We start from the raw sequence: 19796 nt of genomic DNA on the forward strand, positions 1-19796 counted from the left end.
ACTCTGTTACATTGTGTGTGAAAGTTATTGCTGCAGTTAAAGTGCCTTCAGAGATCCATTTTGTAGAAGCAGTTCAACAGAAAAAAAATAATAATAATAATTCACCTAAACGGGAGGCTTTACCTGAACAACCCCCATGCAAGAGTCAAGGAAGATGGTTCCTTTGGGCTCCTTAGAGGTGTTTTCGTCTTTGTAGAAATTTAGGTTGTAGGATCCATCACCCAACTGAGCCAGATGGAAGTACCTCCTCTTGAAGGACTAGATCATTAACATAGAGAATGTTAACAACCCAAATGTCCCCTTCCCGTCCTCCCTTTAAAATACGGTAAAGTAGAAACAGGGCATGGGGAAGTTCATGGGTGAAATGAAAACATTATGGGCTATCCTTGGGAAAGGCAAATCTGATTCCCATATGTGCAGAGAAAAAAAAAAAAAAAAGTTGTAAGAAATAGCTACCGCTTAGGTTTGAGTTGGTCTGAAAAGGTGTTTTAATAGTGATAAATCAGTCAATTTGTTTAACTAAACTATTATTTATTGATGGCTTTTGGTCTTGATAACACTGGTGCTGTCAACTGGAAACATTGAGTTGGGTAACATGGTTAAAAGACATAAGGATGATTTAACTGTTTATTTTGTGTTCCTTTCTCATGAACCATATTGGTCATATGTGCTCAAGCTTATACTACCACAACCAGTCAATATCAAACTGGTGGCTAAAGTTTCTGTAGCTTTCAGTGGACAAAACTAAGAGGAATTATGGAAAATGATCAAACAGCCATTTTCAATCAGAAGGAAAACTTTCTCTCCAGTATACCCACCCGCATAGTAACACTGATTGCACTGTTCATGTTGCCTTTGTATAGCCAGCCATGTTTAGATACTCCTCCCTTCTGAGATCCAAGAGAGGCTGTGTCCTAGAGGAAGATAAAGGAACAGAACATTTTAGATTAAACTAAATGACAAGAAGAAAACAAACATACAAAGATTAGACTTGCATACCTTCATTTATACTTACGTGCCATCTCCTTTATCAGTGGAAAACAAAATATACAAAGTCTCACACACACTTATTTACACAATTTGTTTTGACTGTAAGAAACTGCTGACTGCTCTTAGGGCAGGTGGAAAGAGGGGCCTGCACTGACTGATTGAGATGAATGCCCCTCATTAGGATCACCGTAAAGATCAACACCGCACTTCTCCATTCTCAGGAGATTTCCTCCATGATGGTGTGACCATTAACGCTGACTGGCTTTCAGTTGAATCAATGTCTGAACTGGGAGGGGATGTTTGCCTTATAATGCTACAGATGTCACGAAGATGTTTGTGATTCTGGAAAAATGTAGGCCTCGAGCATGAAAGAAAAGATCCAGAGGTTGGATTGTATAAAAGAACTGAAATGAAATAAACCAAAAATTCAAAACTCCATTCTATGTCCTGTGGCATTTGTAATTGAGTTTCTGTTTGAACATGATTTGGTGAGGCCTTAAGCAAGAGTAAACAGGTTCCCTTCCCACAGTCACTGTTATTAAGTCTTCTCAGTGCTTTGTTAAATTACCAGCAGTGTTCCTCACATTAGCTGAAGTGGGAGAAAAAGAGAAGAAAAAGTTTGGGAATGGTCATTTTACCTCATCTTTTTCCACGTCTTCATCCACTTCAAACAAGTGAACAGCGAGTTTGTCAGGTCTCGGCACCTTACTGAAAGAAGAGGACGAGGATTCAGCCCAGTTTCAGCTTAAAATGAAGACGTCTAAACACAACATTCTCTATGAGAATTCACCAGCAGGTTGAATTGCTGGAACAAATATTAAACCAAAGGTTAAACTGAGATCGTTGCTGTTCATTCAACTATCATTCAATCTTCCTCTTTACATGGCTGAATCATGCTGGTTGCAGGGACTTGGCTTCGTTCCATCAATCAAAAGAGACGGCCATTAGGAGCTGGGGTGTTAGCCTGTGTCCCTGTTCCCATTTGATTTTAACATGCGCCCTGGGTAATCCAGTCATAATTGGACATTGGTGAATACAGGTGGAAAAGCACTCAGGATGGATTGAGGACTTTTTCAGCAGACATCGTTCAATCAACAGTCAAAAGTTGGTCTGGGACGCATTTATCCACATTTGTTTTGCAGCTTAAACCTCTTGCTTGACCAGCTAACCTTTGTCAATGAAAAAAGATCATTTTTGCTGGGAAAATACTTATTAGAAGATTATTGAGGGTTTATAGGTAAGCTGCCCCAACAGTGCCTCAATGCTTTGCATCAATCAAATCATAAGAATCTTAGCTTCCCAACGTTATGTCACATGTGCACTCACTTATACAAAGCACTGCCGTGCACAGCAAAGTTGTGTAGGAAACTGATGGGCCATCACTGTCCAGGATGAATAATAATGTCAAATGTGTATAGACCCCATGGATCTTTAGTAGGTTTTATTTACCTTTGGAATCACATTTTGTATTCGAGCAAGTAACAAGAAATGGTTTGGTTTTTTTGCAGTAGAGTCTACCTTAAAGAGGGAGCTCATTAAAATATTTTATTCAGTGATGGAATGGCATACTTGTATAGAGGAAGGAGACTGAAATCTACTCATCATTGAGTAAGCATCCAATAAAAAGGCATTCAGACAGATATGGCTCACGTCATTAAACTAAACTTGTAGGAACTTGGCAGCAGTGTTTTGGACTGGGAAGGATGTATGAACATGTTCAGTTATATAAAATGGGGTGGGAGGATGTTGGCAAAACAGGCTGATTTGATAACAAATGTGACACCAATGCAAGAAAACATCTAATGCTGTAATAATGACTGTATTCTAAAAAAAAATGCATAATGTACAAAAGGGAGTTTTTGTTTTTTTTATTTCTGTCATGCTTCCACGTTTAAGTGTGTTGCTGGAAAACCTGCAGATGAACACTCACAGACTGTTTGACCTCTGACATATACAAGACCCAGCTTTCCCCAGGGAGTTGCTCGTATAAACAGTGTGAAGGCCAAGGCCGGCGCTGGACTAGCTTTTACTCGACAGAGTTTTAAACATGAGACACAACATCTGCAAAGCTCATTCCTTTCCTCAAGGAAAGTGGCTCTTCCAAGGACACACAATGTATTGTGGGATTTTCCTTTTGTTTAAAAAATAACAGTCAACAGCACTCCAGGAATAGTCCTGCTTATCATTGTAGAAAACACAGGAAGTTTTCCATTGTTGCTGTGGAGGGGTTTAGAATCGTCAAGGTAAATTTTCGTGTTTTGACCTGGGCTGTAAACAAAGGGCAGAGTGTCACAAAACGCAATAAGATTTACAATATGCCTTTTAGAGCAAAGTCCTACATTTTTCAGGACCTCATTTTGAGGTTTTGAAAGCTGAAGGTAAAAGCAGAATAGTTTGGCTTTATCTAATCATTTTACAAGAGCATTCTGGTGATTTCACTGCATACTTTTCACACTTGAATCAAATAAGTAAGAATAACAAGAAAGCAAATACAGATAAAGTCAAAACAGAGGTGCAGAAGCCGAGAGAGGCTGACGCTGAGGGGTTAAAAAGTTAAAAAAATACGGCAAGATGTTCATCACAAAATGTGGCACAGTGGCATGTTTCATAAGACAAACAATCAGTTTGTTGCCAGGACTTGTTCCCTAATTATTTCTATATTCTTTGTTTAAAACATTGAGTAGCAGTTCATCTAAACTAACATACAAAGTGCAAAATTAAGAAAAGGGTATGCATCAGGAACCTTTTCTGCATGAATGTAAGTTTGGAAACTTAACAGACCACAGTCTGATGGGCCTGTCAGCAGAAGCCTGGCAACACCTGTTAGTGTATGGAAATCACACACACTCACTTTGGGAGCTGACGGAAGTCTCCAGAATACTCCTCATACTTGTAGCTGACCACATGCCAGTCAGACTTGTATGTTTTTATGCACTGCAGAGACAGAAGAAGAAGGGGATAAGGGGCTACATCAACAAGAGCAGATGAAGTTATGTTCATACATAAATGGCTCAAACAGGGACACGCTCAGCTTTATAAAACTATCTCTGGCAAGTGAGGGTATATTCATTCTTTTTAAGATCAGTACAACATATCTTAAATGTTAAAACTGTGTTTGTTTAAAAACAGGAACGCATTTTGAAGATGAATGTGTATTTCCTGAAAGCTATGAGAAAATTGACTAGTTTCCCCCAAAAAGAACAAAGAATAGGTCTGATACAGGAAGAAGTACAACCTGCCATCAGTTCACAGGTTTTACAAATCAGGGTACAATTCCTAAATAAAAAAATCATTTGGTTCTTGCCAGGTCTTCCATTGGGCAAGTGAATACATAATCTTTTTAAGAAAAGACATTGTGAAGGCTGAAAATACTATAAAGAACTGAGTGTGTGGGAAAGGATTAATGTGGCTCGTAGTTTTAAGCGCTTTAAGTGGTTAAGAAGACATGAGAAGTGCAATTTAAATGCAATCCATTGACTATTTACAGTGCTGCTGAATGTTTTCCACTTGTGAATTATCTTTGTCATTGTGGAATGATTGGCTACAAATTGTGGTACATGGCTTTAGAAACCTTCCCTTATTCATGGGTACTGTAGCAAAAATGGATTCTGTAAGATCATTCCTTCAAAACACAAAACTTTAAAATTGCAGCAGGGTCTATTTTTCTCTACATGTTAATAGAAATTGATATGAATGTGCTTCTTTTGGCCTTTTAGCCAAACAGAAAAACACATTCAAGTTCCATTTATGTATTTACTGTTGGCTTGAAGTACAGAGTCTGCTTTGATTTGAGGAATAAGTCTTAGAAGAAGGGTTGTAGGAGTTAATATATTTTAATAAATGGAATCATCTTCTCCAGGTGCTTAAATATAATTGGACAGTTTCATGGAAGGCACTGGTCTGCTCCTTCATTGTTTCATTATCAGTCTAGGAGGTAAAAGATATCATGCAGTCAAACGAGCTCTCAACTCAATGTGAAACAAATCATCCATAGGCTACAAAAAGAAGAAATAAACCTGAAACATAAATGGCATTGATGGCTTCTAGTGACCCTAAATAACTCATTTTGATGATGTTAAAGAAGACAGAAGCAGTTAAATGAGTTCTTGAAGAATATTGAGATATCGCTTTTGCTAAGACAAAGTCAAATGGAGCGAATTTGGACCTGAAACATAGATCGAGTCAGTTGTATTTAAATGATCAATCAGGTTGCATTTAACTAGCTATTTCAGGTGATTAAAAAGGTTGTCACATCAACAGAGGCTGAGTATTTGTCATACTAGACCCAGATTCTAACACTGCGCGTAAACTTAATGGCCATATTATATATATATATATATATATATATATATACATACACTCATATAAAATTTTAGGTAAATATATTTTTGATAATTGCTGGAAAAATAAAAAATTGTGTCACTGTCCACATATATATGGGCCTTCCTGTAACCTCAGCAACACATTTGCCCCAGTTATACCATTCCTTTATAATTATGAAATTCACTTTGCAATGCCTTTTGATTCTTTCTCTCATTAATACTATGAAGTCAGCGTTGAACGTCACCAAACAAACTGCCTATGTGAATCAAGATGCTTCAAGAGATTTCCTTGCGTAAAAAATTGGAAATATTTCTTATAACAGGGGGGGAACAGCTACAAAACAAACACTGTTAATATCACTTATTTCAGTGCGTGTTCCATGAATTACAAGAATTCATGAAAAACACATGTTGAGTAAGTCAAAAGGTCACAAAGAAGTGAAATAAATATTTTTCGAAACAGAACATCCCATCTGTACAAGAAGGCAGAGCTGCTCCAGATGTGGCTATGATGTAATTCCTGGCTACAGTCATGGGGGACTATCACCTATCATGCTCTATCGGGCCTCACCCCTACAAACCCGAGCACACATCTCCTCTGAAACAACATGATATGAACCCCCATTGAACCGTGGACTCCCATCTGTAGCCAATCCACTGCACCCTTACTGTCAGGAAGCATGTGAGGGTGGAGAACACAAATGTAAGTTCATTTTAAGACTAGCAGCCACATTTCTGATGAACATAACATCAGTTTCATCATCTCTAAATCAGCGGAATTTGTTTTTGTCACAATCTTCCGATGAACTCTAATAAGTTTTGCCCACACTATACACACATTATTCTCTGATCATATGAGGTCCTGTACATGTGGGTCTTAAGGATGGAAGCCAGTTTCTTTATCTGGACAGAGGAAAAGCATTGGGCTTCAGTCACTGCCAGTAAGATTGAGGCTTTGGCCAAGATGAAGGGATAAAGAATGAACAAAGCAGGTTTACACCCAGGTATGTATTGGTTTTACCTCTTGGACAAACAGAGAGTGAGCCTCTTTCTCAGCAGTCTCTGGCACAGTGGAGAACAAAGTCCGGCCTTGGCGCCGCAGAGTGGAGATCTGAGGGGAGAGACAGAAAGCAGGCATGACAACACTGATGCTTTTATGCAACCGGGCAAATTTGTGTTAGTGTTGCTGTAACTAGTCCTCACGATTACATAAAACTTTATAGATCCCTATGGATAGGAAACTTTTTTTCTGTGCTCTCGTTCAAAGTAAGGTCAGAGATCAGGGTAAACAACATACCAGCCTCCCCGGGGCTGGTGGGGATCAGAGCTCTGCTCATGGACACATCAGTAAAGGTGTGTGCACATTAATTTGTCCAAACAGTCAGTTCTTATTAGAGATCAAAGCAGACATTTATAAGAATGGATAGACATTTAGGCAAAAACTGATGACATTCTTGTTTTTCAAATACAGTATAGAAAAGTAAAGAAACAGGAAAATGTTTGATTTAACTTAACATAAAGACTGCAAGCAAGTGAACGTACTAACACTGCAAAGTAAAAACAAATATATCAACCAGAACCTCTGAAACTCATTATTTAAAGCTCACTTCTCGAGTCCTCATTGGTTTCCTGTGAAAACTCTGTGCAAACCTTCAGTGCTAAACATTCAGGTCACTAAGCTAACAACCATGTAAAAGTTAATTAGACGGTGATGCCTGGAAACCCCAAAAGGTTGATCTGTGGGTTATCTTTATCAAAGCAATTTTCAGCCTTTTCCCAAGGCGCAGCTCTATGATAAGAACAGAGGCGGCTGCACCCTGGCTATCTGAACAGAATCAGAAATGAGGAAAGAGATTGCAAAGTTGTTTTTCAGGCAGTAAGTCATTTTAGACAATATATCTGCTGCAGCCTAATCTTACTCCAGTTCTATTTCATTCCCCTTCCAGTCTTATTAGACAGATACAGTCAGACTGAGGAGAGTGAGACTCCATAGCCAGGAAGCAAAAGGTGCCTGAGGGCGTCAAGGCTACTGGGCTGGCATGTCTGCAGAGCTGTTGGATTCTCCAGCTGCTATTGCTAACACTCTGTGCTCAGCTCTTCAACTTGACCCACAAAATTGAAAAGGAAGCTGTGGCACAATGACCTCGTTTTGTCATAAAATCTCTATTCTCACACTGGTGAGCGTACATGGTTTGTGAGTTTCTGCCCTGACATGACCAGTTCACTTACATTAGCTATCAAGGGTGTGTCAGTGCCCCAAACAGTGATAGTTTTCTACTTCTTCTTCTTTTTTTTTTGGAAGAAATAAAGGTTCTTCCAAAAAATACTGAATACCTGGTACCAGTGAGCAGTGGGGAAATGAGGTTGAGAATTCAGAGATTTGGTGACAAGAAAAAAATTGAATTAACAAGAAAATCTGAACAGACCTGCTAAACAAAAGGTAAAAAATATCAGCTATTTATATAACGTCATCTCTTTCTCTATGTGAAAGTACAGTGAAGAAAAGTAGCTAGGTTTGAGGACCTAACCCTAACCCAGCTATTGGACTATTTCTGCATGCAGGATCAGACAAAACTTCAAGGCTCAAATTGCTCTCATAAAAACTCAAAATATGCTCGATTATTGTATGAACACAAATGCAATGTTCGGCTTGTGGAGGCGTTTTCTGGGCCACTTCCATGAAGTTGGGAAGTTTTACTGTAATCTGAGGCAAGAGTGCTCTATGATAGAGTTTCAAGTTTAGGACGCTACCAAATATTTAGGCCCTGGGGCTCGGAGTCATGACTGAACCACAAACCTTGCAGTTGGTGGGTAATACATCTACCATCTGAGCAAAAACCAAGACAGGGATAGTTAAGAGGCTAAACTTGAGGGATCAAAATGAATAGATGCCTGTAGGGGGAGTACAGTTTGACACAAGTTAGGACGTATAAAAAACTGTAAGCTCCAGCAATGGCCCTGCCAATGGGAAGTTACTATGTCGCCCTGTAATGTGTCAACTTTGCTCTTTTATATTTCACAGTTTTTAATTCAGCATACTTTAAGTAATTGTAATCTCCCAGTTCAGAAGATGATTTACTGTGTGTTGGAAATAGTTTGTCACTGGTTCACAGCCACTTAGAATCTATGTAACAGTAAGAATCTATGATTAAACCAATTTATGTGCAAGAATGAACCTTGCCCTGCATTTCATATCAGTCAACAACTGGACTCAATACTCAACACATGGTGCCAGGTTTAAAGAGCAACCATCTGGCTGTGTACGATTGACTTGGCATGTGGTTATCTACTTTCTTCTATTTTCAATGAAACTAAAAGATTATGCAGACTGTGTCATTTTCAATTCTGCACATTTTGGGGTGTGAGTACATCAATTCATAGCCTATTCCACATCTGCATTCCTGCCAGTTCCCAGACAACAAACTGTTGAAAACATACCACCAGTCAGTCTGTCTGTGACCAAAGTAGATTGCTGTCACTCAGCTGTGAGCAAGAACTGCTGGCCGCCAATTAACAGCATTCCTTTCACAGACATTAAACCGAGGCTTTGATGACTTAAAATGGGCGAGTGGTGCATGTTCCCTCAGGCAGTGATGCTTTGGAGCTGTGCCAAGTGTTGATAAGGGACAAGAGGAAACTTTTCAGAGGTTCACTTTTGTCTTTGAAAGGAAACAAAAGGAGTGCAGCATGACTGTTGTGATCAAAGGAAGACTATGGAAATGCAAAAGTAAAATATTTCTGACTTGACCAATTCAACTTGCTTGGAACTGAAATTGTATCATTTGCTACCAATGACCTATCTTACCTTAGCTTGCATGGCATACCTTGCTCTGCATGAATGTGTGTCTGGGAAGTTAACCAATAAACAAACACTTTACCGTGTTCCACATCTCTGACATGGCCACTTACTATGTGAATGTGAGTGTGTATTTGTACAGCACGTGTGTTTGCCACACCCATATGTCTGGCTGGCTCCATCCTTCCAGTCTCTGAACCCAGTAATATAAAACATATGGTGGGTTAGACAGATGGACGGACTAGGTCGAACCAGACACGTACACACACACACACACGTACACACCCATGCATGCATGCATGTATGTACAAACACAGATTCGTAGGCAGTTACTAATGGTTATGTACTGCAGACAGCCTTGTAAAGAAAACCACCCATCATCGACTGATTGCACAAAGTCTGGAAGCAGTAGGTTGTAGATTTCCCACCGCACACTGTTACTCCTTTTTTATACAGGACTTCAACAACATCAAAATAAGAGTGGAAATTTTTTAAAAACAACAACTCATTACACACGGATAGTTTAATCTCTAAATGTATTACTAAGAATAGCTGGGAATTAATCATAGTACTTAGCCAATGTCAAATAAACAGGAAGACAAAAAGAGAATGAAGAGCAGTGCTTTCAGGCGTAGATTAATCCACATTTGATGCTCCATTTACAAAAGCAGGGCTGTGTGTTTGGAGTTGAGTTAGAACAAGACTACAGGGCCCATTTTTCTATTGTCATAATCAAGGATACATTTCTTCCAGCACAGCTGGGTGGCTCTCTAACATATTAGTTATGAAACTTCCATCACTGGTTTGATCTTTTCATGGGATTCATTGGCAGTAATAAAAAAGTTAAAAGTTTGATTTCTGCTTCTCGGGAGACTTCAAGAAACTGATGAATAACAAACGCTGGAGCATGAGCTTTTCTTTGTTTTCTAAATCTGCTCAAAGCTATCATTGGACACCCTTGAGATCTCAGCACAGCGCTGATGTAATGTTGACAATAGTCATAAAGCTGCTATGAGCACAAGCAGCAGATCTATGGAGCGTGGAGCTGTTGAGATGACTGCAAGCTGGAAGTTTACCTGGCCTTTACCAGTAATGTAATGGTAAAAGCCAAATTTCTGACAGATTACATGTAAGGTCATATCATAATTTGCCCAGAGGATGTAATCAGCTGTGCTTAGTATGTTTGGACTTTCTAGTGTGTCCACAAACTGCATTGGGTTGCACCAGCTACACTAAAACACATAACTAAGATATCAATAACTACGAGTGACTCTTAAAACTCGAAGCTCATCGTCAAAACTTCAGAAATTTTTGTTTTTAACAGCAAAAACAGTTGGCAGAGGAAACTGCCGTTCACTGCCTTACAATGAAAAGAAACTAGTTTTGTAAACAGGAAATCACTTTAATCTGTCGGAAATATGTGAACAAGTAAACCCAACCAATGTTAACTCACGTTATTAATAGAATAATATGACAAATAACTAATTCTAGCATTCAAACCTACAACTCTGTGCCTCCGTATAAAAGAAAAGAAAAGAACAAAAAAAGGAAAAAGGTCAGTTCCATGCACAGCTGAATCACAATTTCTAACGTCTTTTACTACATAACAAAAGAAAGAAAAACATACATTAAAGTAAGCAGCTCTAGTGGGAATTCCAATGTATTAATATACACTTATGCTTTTCTATTTTTACAGAAAGATGCACAAGTGCAATCACAGAGCGTCATGGCCCATTTGAGTCTAATTGAGTGTGTACATACTGAGTGATTTTTTCCAAACCACATAATATGGGTGTGCTCGTCCAGTTTTGAGAAGCTTGGCCTAACGTGTTTAAATATTTACATGTATGTTCAAAAAGCCTGGCTTTGGTCGGACCAACACAATCAACGGGGTTTTTTTCTGCTTTTTTTAAGTGTCATATAAATGTGCTTATTGAAAAAAGTTTGCTTGCATTTAGGTTCTATATTTACCTAAACCTGACAAGCTCCCTTGTGGACAGTTATGAATTAGTGAAACGTAGTAGAGCATCTAGAAGCCCCGCCATGTTTCTCATGAGCATGTTGAGATGAAAAACAAAGCAAAAACAGGCGCTGCATTAAACTTACACTACGCTCAGCGCAGGCGGCTCCTTAATCGACAAAGAGGTACAAAGTCAGTGCTCTTTAGTTTATTAGATGGGGCAGGGCTCATTAAAACTCTCTGACTTGTCTCACTTCTTACCTGGAAGTCATCTGTGGGAAACTGTAGCATATCGCGCAGAACATCACTGATGATCTGGGTCTTTCTCTGGACGACCACATTCTCATAGTCCAAAGGCTCTATGATCTTTGGTTTCACCTAAAGGAGAAGAAGACAGTATCAGCCCAGCCTCTGTGTTTCTGCTATAGTTAAGAGCACTGCCTTAACAGTACTCTGTTTTTTTTTGTTGTTTTTTTAACCCAATGGCTGTACAATTAACAGCATCACTGCATGGGTTGTTGGATAAGTTACAGAGGGAAATTTGCAGTATTCACATTGTCTGGACAACAAGTTGCCATTGTCCCTTCACAGAATCACTGGTTGACAGCTACAGAAGCAGGAACTGGCACAGAAATAGCATTGAATGTGGGTTACAAGAAGAGGAGATGCTGGATGACAGAGGGGATGGATGGCTGAGTGTGAGTCCGTGTGAGCATTGTACCAGTCACAGTGTCATGAGCTCACGTTTGAAATCTGAACTAGATAAGTGGTCACTGCAGCTCTGCGAAATTGCTCTTCTGAGAATTCCTATGAATACACATTGCCTTTTTTTTTTTTTTACCAGTACTCAGTGTAGAAAGATATACATCCTAAAGAAAAGTCCTCATTACAAGGTAAATTCTCATAGCAGGAGAGACTATGTAAGCACTGATGTTTGACAGTAAGTAAAATAGCAGAGCTTAGTTCTTGACATTACACTCCCACGGGAATACAGACATCAGCTGTAACATTCCACAGAAAAGACCCCAGGGATCCCCTCAGCATCCTCCCACCAAAATTCAAGCCAAGGCTTTAATGTATTTTAAACTTAACTAAGACATATTCCTGTATCTAAAACAATGGTTAAGCTGATTTATAACATCACATTTATAACATTCGCAGGTCTGTCAGCTACATATCACAGATATGACATTGCTGGGCTGGGATGGTTTGATTTTACCTTCCTTTCCATCACCGGACTGATTGTGTTTATGTCTGACTGATACATCAATACAGAAGGCATGTGAAGTTAAAATTTACTGTCCCACTTATGCCTCATTGGAAATAGCAAACCCTCCCTCCAGTATCTCTGCAAGGTTTTGGTTTGTTTGTTTGTCTTAATATTACTTCGATATTTCACTGATGCCATGCGCCATGTGATGCGAAAAACAAGTTAAGGTGATCACTAAAACAGAAATTTTACCCATCTGATAGCAGTAGTGGAAAATTAAGATCACCAAAAAGTAAGCAAGGTTCCTGAGTGTGTGACATCAGTAAATATCTCTGAAAACCTATGCTTCAATTAGTAATCAATTGGTTTGTAAAATTAATTGTTATGTGTTAATGACCTGAAATTAACCATTTATATCGATCTACAGAGCAGGGCCTTCTATACTGGAGAACAATCATATTACCACTTTAAAAGGCAAGGAGAGGAAGGCCATTGTAGAAGAAAGAAGAAGAGAGTGGAAGAAACAATTGTTGTACACATGGTTTAGAGAGGAACTTAATGCTACACATTTGCGAAATGGAGGATCGTACTTGTAACGTGATAAAGGAAAAAGCAACGGTGCTTGAATCAGCCATGTTAAATAAAGTAAAACCAAAGAGAGTCTAAACAATGTTGGCTTAGGTAAAGGCAGAAAACAAAAAGTATTGGTGTGGCTTTCCACAGATGGAAATCGTTGACAGAAAACAAAGGTCCTCAGAGTGAAGCTGAAGTTCTCTCTGTTTTGTGGCTTTTCTGATGTTTTAGCTGACTGACATAAGTGCAATTTGTTGCTAGATCGTAGGTGGATGGAATTTGGCTGCTATCTCTAATATGACCACAAGATGTCAGTAATTGTTACACACTGATCCTGTAAAGTTCTACCTATCCAAAAGTGATAAGAGTCTGGAACATAATGCTGGAAGGACCAAAAGGCCAACGAGGCGGGACGATCCAAAACAATGAAAATGAGCGATTATAAAATCTATAAAATTTGTGAATCTTCACAAGAGTATTGTCCTAGATGAAGATATCCAACAAGTATGACACAACTTCTGGTTGACTCAGCTGTTACAATCACAATTCCTTCTCACTTCTCCAAACAGAGAGACTCTGACCGCAGATTACTGCAGGTAATGTAGTCACACAACCCCACCTCAAAAAACCCAAACTATCCCTTTAAACCGGATTCATGGTTGTACATCTATATTTGCCTATGTACCTTCACACACCAAATGAGGGTTTCTGGGAGGTCCACCAACACAAAGGTTATGGAGAAAGATTTGTGTGCCGGCCTTCAAATACCATGAGTGGGGTGAGCTGCCCATCCCAGGTAACAAGATAACTAGTAGGAGCAGCTCAGTGACAAATGGAACATTACAGGATGTCCAAAAAGTCCAAATTATCAGCCACATACAGTATTACCTCATTTTCTGTAGTCACTTTGCAAGCAAAAGCTCCAGATTATTTGAATTAGTCCTTTGGAATGGATCCAATGAACACGTTACAAACTGAGACCAATTAAATATATGTCTGACCATATATTTACATCTTTATCCATCCAATCCTTATGATGATGTACTGTAATTATCCCTCAAGATTTCTAAGCTCTCTGGAAGTAAAAGATCATCTGATAACAAGAAAATCATGAGCTGCGGTTTACAACTGGATGCTTGCCCATCAGACAGAAGATAACAAAAAGCAGCTGTGAACCATGTGACCTGCCAGTGATTAACACTCATGAATACGTCACAAATATTGGATCACTAAGATTATTGTGAAGGCTGATGAAGACCTGTTTGCACTGTATGGTTTGTGTCTACAATATCTTTGCACCAATTTTGTGTCCAACTTGACAAACTCTTATACTCTGAAGCACAAGAACGGTTAATGAACAAAAGGAACCACAAGTGTCCCATTTCCTAAAAAAGATCAAGATTCAGCTCCCAGGAGATGCATACCCTTAAGCTGCTATTTCCCATTTCCGTCCAGCCTCTTTAAAAAAAAAAATCTTCAAAGCTGCTCTTGAAAGAGTATCTGAGAGATTAAAAGAACTTGTTTAAAGAATCGAATATTATTAGTGTAATTTAGAAGATGACAAGATAAGATAAGAACAAGGGTGGGAAAAAAAAGAAGAGGAGGATGATGATGAACTTTCACCAAAAGGATGGTTCAATACAAACTCACCACTGCCACCTGTGACCCTCCCTCCACCTCTGCCTCAATCTCAGCCAGACTCTTGTACTGCTGTGGAGACTCTATCACCATCTCCCTTTTGGAGGGTTTGCCTCCCCTGCCCTGCATGGTGGTCCGTCCTGCCAGAGTGGAGCCTATCACTAGGTGTGCGCCTGCATTGTGAAAAGTTGCCTTCAGTCTGCGAGCACCGCGAGAGGTTTGCTGACGTCCAGTGAGATTCCCCCTTTGCTCGATCATGACAGCCCAGCCTCCCTCTCCCTTTCTCTCCCCAGCTCTGTCTCTCATCAGAACTCCTCCCACCCTCACAGCTGTGCAGCTGTAACAGTGTATGAACATGTGTATGTGTGTATTTGTATGAACAGTGTGTGATTAGTGTGAGTAGGAGAAGAGGGGATATCGGCCACTCCTTTATTAAAAACTTGGAACAGGCCCAGAGATTGCAGTGTGCCTGCCCCACCTGCCTATTTGGATTTATGTTGAAAATAGAGAGCAGCTCAATAAAAACAAGAAGAAACGACTGAGATTACGGCCAAAGAACTGCATCCTAAAAAATACACTAAAGGGGCCCCTGAAGTTATTCACCTATTTCTGCTAAGTGAAGAGTGCACAGTCTCACAGAGGCTATGACTTTGGTTGGGATCCACAGATAGGAATCCAAGCTAAGTGCACAAAGCAAAGTGCACTTTAATGAAAGCAGACTAAAGTTAAATTCATGGTGAGAGTGAATTCCTCCCATCCTGCATTCGGCAAGTCTTGTTGACCTGCAACGACATAAATATGACTAAATATTTTTTGTGTGTAACAGTTGTGTGTCTGAGAATGTGGTCAGCAGCACAGGAACATCACAGCAGACCGTACTCGTACTGTTTGTCTTCACTCTGTACTCCTCAGACTTCCAGTACAAGTCCAAGTCCGGTCACCTCCAGAAACAGTCAGATGACTGCAGTTGTGGGGTGGACAAAAGGTTGAGCACAGGGAACAGGTTAACCTCTTTGCTCTGAAGCTACTGAACCTGACTGTGTAAAATATGCTGCACACAATGTCCAACATAGTGGACAACACCGCACACCTTCTACACGACATAGTGATTAAACAAGAAAGTCCAATCAAAAAGACACATGCGACTCTGGATGGAAATCACTGTCACACTGCATAGGCTTATCCAAATATTGTCACAACAAACGTATGCTGTAATTAAAGCTAATGGAGGTCCAAAAAACATTAACATATGTGAGTTTTTACTTGTTTGGGCTAGGCAGTGTATAGCTGCTAATGAGACCACATGCTTTTAAGCTTATTTTTAGCTTTTTGGAATAGTGCACTGTTTAATTAGCCAACAAGCAGTACCCTGGGCTTTTTGCCATAGAAAAGGATGAAAAAGGTAAATAACGAATGCTGGATTTTAGAGAAAAAAATATCTCAGCATTCATTTAGTGTTATCTAGAAAAACTTACTGAACAGCTCTTATAGCCTTTATTTGTACTAGAATTTAATTGAAAAGAAATGTGCCTATATGTTCCTGTCTGTTGGCTCCAAAAACTCTTGAAAAAAAACTCAAAACTGTTGGTATTCCTAAAAATAACTTAACAGAAACAGTATATAAACACTCAATCTGTGCTGATAACTACTCTCTACTGCTATTTTTCTCTGCTTTGAACAGTTCCTATGCTATATCCGCAACAGCAGACACCCACAGCAGGGTCTATTGGAACACACTTCCTTCTTATCCGGCTTTCAGATGCAACACACACACACACTCCTTGAGCTTCAAGAACTGTAGAAGGCTGTTGTTTCTCCATACAACCATCCCTCTCTGAGGACAATCATTTGCTTTTAATCTTTAAGCAGCAGAGGCGCCTCAGCTCAGCTGTTTTCTATTGCAGCGTGTGTTTCAGAATGATGACATTTAAAGTTTTCAGTGAGGAATTATTGGGGATGAATTTATGTAAATCCTTTATTTTATAGGGGTTTTTGTTTCTCCCTTAAGCTGTGTTACGCAAGTTTCCCATACCACAGAGATGCTTACAACCCATGGAATATTTCTGACTCAACAAGCATGATTAAAAACTCATCTAATCATCTCAACGGGCTGAAAAGTTAGGGGCTCTCTCGAGTGCACAGACAGAGAGGGGGAGGTGGGATGTCAGCGAGAAGAGATGACAAGCTGCGGGTCAGGATAACTTCAAAGGCTCTCTATTCTCCACTGCTGTGTAAGTGCCATCACTAGCACAAAGTTGGGCGAGTGTGTGCATGTGTGTCAGTTTTACTTTTTGCACTGCAGGGTTCTCTGATCATTTGCATAAGTTGTTTTAACTGTACTTGCTTCAAAGGGACTGGCTGAAGTGCACCATTCAGAGAAATAACTTCTTGTGAAAACACAGGAAAATCCATCAGGGCTTTAAAATGTTGGCACATATCCAGCACATCCATGGGGTGCGACGAGATGGAAAATGCTCCAACACACAACTGGATAGCCATCACTGAAGCAGCAGTATTAACTAGTGGATGGATTGCACTGAAATATGGTTCAAACACCCACTGTCCTCTTAGATTTAACTGTTATTTCTTTGGTGATGACTAAAGAGAGAACAAAAGTGGAGCCAGAGTCAAGGGCATCTTTACCCCTTATCCCTGCAGAAAGTGTGTCCATGTGGCCACTTGCAATGCTGCAGGGAAAGAATAAAAAACCCATCGTGACCCACAAAACTATTTCCCTAAGAAGGTAGCATCTGCAGGTTGACTTGTATTAAAAACAATGTCAATCATTTCTCTTTGTAAAATTACTTCTTGGACAATCAAGGCTTTATCCATGAGCATATTAAAGCTATTTTGTATTTACGCGAATCCATCCCAATGCAAAGCCAACTGACTCTGCGGCACAGGTGGGGTTAGCAGTGATAACAAAGCAAGCGTGCGCTGAGATGTAAGACACAGAAATTAGTCTGGAAGATATGATAAGTGTGTTGATAAGTGATATGATATGATAAGCAAGTTTCATTCAAGCGACAAGACTAACAGAACAAACTATCAGTAGCAGCTTAAAGCAGATCAGATATGAAAGACAAACTGCTCGAAACAAGAGCAGTAACACTGATACAGAGATTGAAAGAGATCCTGGCAGGACAGTAGCTCAAAAGGCCCACGTAAAACTAAATTAAATGTATGTAAATATAATCATCTATTCAATAAAAATCACCACACTGACAATACCCTCATCTCATCCCCCAAAAAAGGTAATATCATAGTCAAGAAGAACTTTGTTTCGCTCCATTTTTGAATCACACATTAAACTGTTTTGCTATAAAGACATGATACAGATATTTAAGCTGACAGGGGACATCTTGTTTCTGTTGAATAACCTTATTAACTTATATAGTATTGGAAAATGCTGGAAGATGGAAGTAAATGGGCAAACTCGCTGTATTCCAAAGAATTTGCTGAAGTGAAGTATTTAAAGCAAAGCTAATCGAGGTTCAAGATGTGGGATGTGACTGTTCTCTGGTCTTGCTCTCTAATGGACTGCTGACTGTGCTGCGTCGCCACTGTCCATAGCAGCAACAGCACACAGTGACAGTGTCACCAGCTCTGCGTGATAAACAGCCTCTTGTTAAGACGCTGGCTGCACTGAGGTCATCCTTCTTCATTCATAGTGCTCTCACACCATCAAGCTTCCTAGAGCCATCTCTGGTACCATGCCAGTGATATTGCAAGCATGTGCTACTTTGTCTCAGAACGTGTGTATGATGGCAGAGTGTAAATTAGTTTTCGGGGTCGTCTTTGTAAGAGCTTTACAAAAAAAGTTATCAGAGAGGGAAGGATGGGGGAGGAGGAGGATGGTGTCCACTTGTTTTTGCACAGCTTGGACCAATTAGGCCATGTGAGCCTTTTACACCCCTCCCAAGAGGTGTGAACAAATGCACACACACACTAGTACACATAATGACAGAGCTGCATATGTCTTCAGAGAATTGCATAAGGGCCGGCTGACGTAATGTGGGGGGGGGGCAAACACTGCTACAGGCGCCTTGGGGAGAGAAAGTGTGAGGGTGTTGCCTCAAAAGTGAAGCTTCCCCTTCAGACTGATCCCACTTCCTTTACATACAAACGCAATGATGGCAAGTTAAAACGCACACATCTGTCACAAAGTCACCGTATATTACAAACTACAACTGCTAAATGTCTTTTTAAATAAGAATCCAAGAGCAGATGTACAGTATCTTGTGATCAACACAATGTTAATATGGCAAGGAAAAACATGTGGAACAAGTTAAATATAATACGAGAGAGGGGAGTTCCTTAAGTTCTAATGATGTCAGAGCTCCCACTGGTTTTCAGCTGGATACTGTGCAGTGACGTCAACAGAAGTGCAGAAAGTCCCTGCATGGGATTAGTTCCTAAGAGGATGCATAACACAAACACACTCGCACCAAAAGATTTATTCGGCCTCTTATCTCTTTTCCTATGAAATTATGACAATTACTCTGCACCTGAAGTGAATGGTAGGAAAAATATAAAAATATATATTAACCATATTAACTGGTGTAGGAGGCCCAACTTGTCTGAGTGGATAAAACACTTCCTCTAAATGTGACAATGGTCCACAGCTAATAACCTTGATTTACACAACCCATTATTCTTAAGCTACTCACGATTGATTTTTTATATAAAAAGTTTTAGACACCACAACAAGTCATGCTGAGAGCTAATGGAGCTTACTTAACAGAGGGAGTTTAATGTAGCAGTGAATGAATACAAATGAGAGACAGCAGCTATAGGAAAAACAACTGGGGGAAATAAAATACAATCACATTCCTCTTTCTTTTCTCTATACAAGGAGAGTTTCACAAGGCCTGAGATTCATATTTCATATTTATATTAACAACTTAGAGGCTTTAAACCTAATAAGCCTTTAAAGAATAACCACACTTTATAGATTATGTATTAAGAAGTATAATGCAGCACATTAAATCAACAATAAAACTAAACAGCGTGTGAAACAGACAAAAAATACTGACAAAAACAATAAGATACAACAAAATATACCATGGTTTACCAATCAACGAGGACAAATGAAACAGTCCTCTTGAATAACCTGGTTGTTGGTCCAGATATCAGAAAGGATTCAAAAGGACCAAAAAAAGCATGCCTTATAACGTGTAATCAAGGTGTTAGTGAGGGAAGATACTGATGCAAATAAAGATGAAGTAGCTTCTAAACCTAACAAGTTGAGAATATGTTTCCTCTGCAACTTTGGGCAGATTATACGTATGAATAACAGCTAAATTA

General features: G+C 39.5%; 1 protein-coding gene across 5 annotated transcripts in view; it reads right to left on the bottom strand.

Moving 5' to 3' along the window:
- dock9b (dedicator of cytokinesis 9b) overlaps window positions 1-19796 on the bottom strand; it is a 57960-nt gene that overhangs the window by 26705 nt on the left and 11459 nt on the right. For 2 of the 5 annotated variants that reach the window (XM_072386826.1, XM_072386825.1), the window contains exons 1-7: window positions 14502-14751; window positions 11330-11446; window positions 6334-6423; window positions 3842-3924; window positions 1629-1698; window positions 819-914; window positions 124-258 (exon numbers count right to left, since the gene is read on the bottom strand). In XM_072386826.1, the coding sequence (XP_072242927.1) occupies window positions 124-258; window positions 819-914; window positions 1629-1698; window positions 3842-3924; window positions 6334-6423; window positions 11330-11446; window positions 14502-14747 (837 nt within the window). In that variant the 5' untranslated portion in view covers window positions 14748-14751. Of the gene's footprint in view, window positions 1-105; window positions 259-818; window positions 915-1628; window positions 1699-3841; window positions 3925-6333; window positions 6424-11329; window positions 11447-14501; window positions 14752-19796 lie in introns of those variants that run through there. The other 3 variants (XM_072387009.1, XM_072386878.1, XM_072386942.1) reach the window with 2 other exon arrangements.

The sequence above is a fragment of the Leuresthes tenuis genome, unplaced genomic scaffold (genome assembly GCF_036924035.1).
Source record: "Leuresthes tenuis unplaced genomic scaffold, fLeuTen1.0.hap1 SCAF_1, whole genome shotgun sequence".
Taxonomy (NCBI): domain Eukaryota; kingdom Metazoa; phylum Chordata; class Actinopteri; order Atheriniformes; family Atherinopsidae; genus Leuresthes; species Leuresthes tenuis.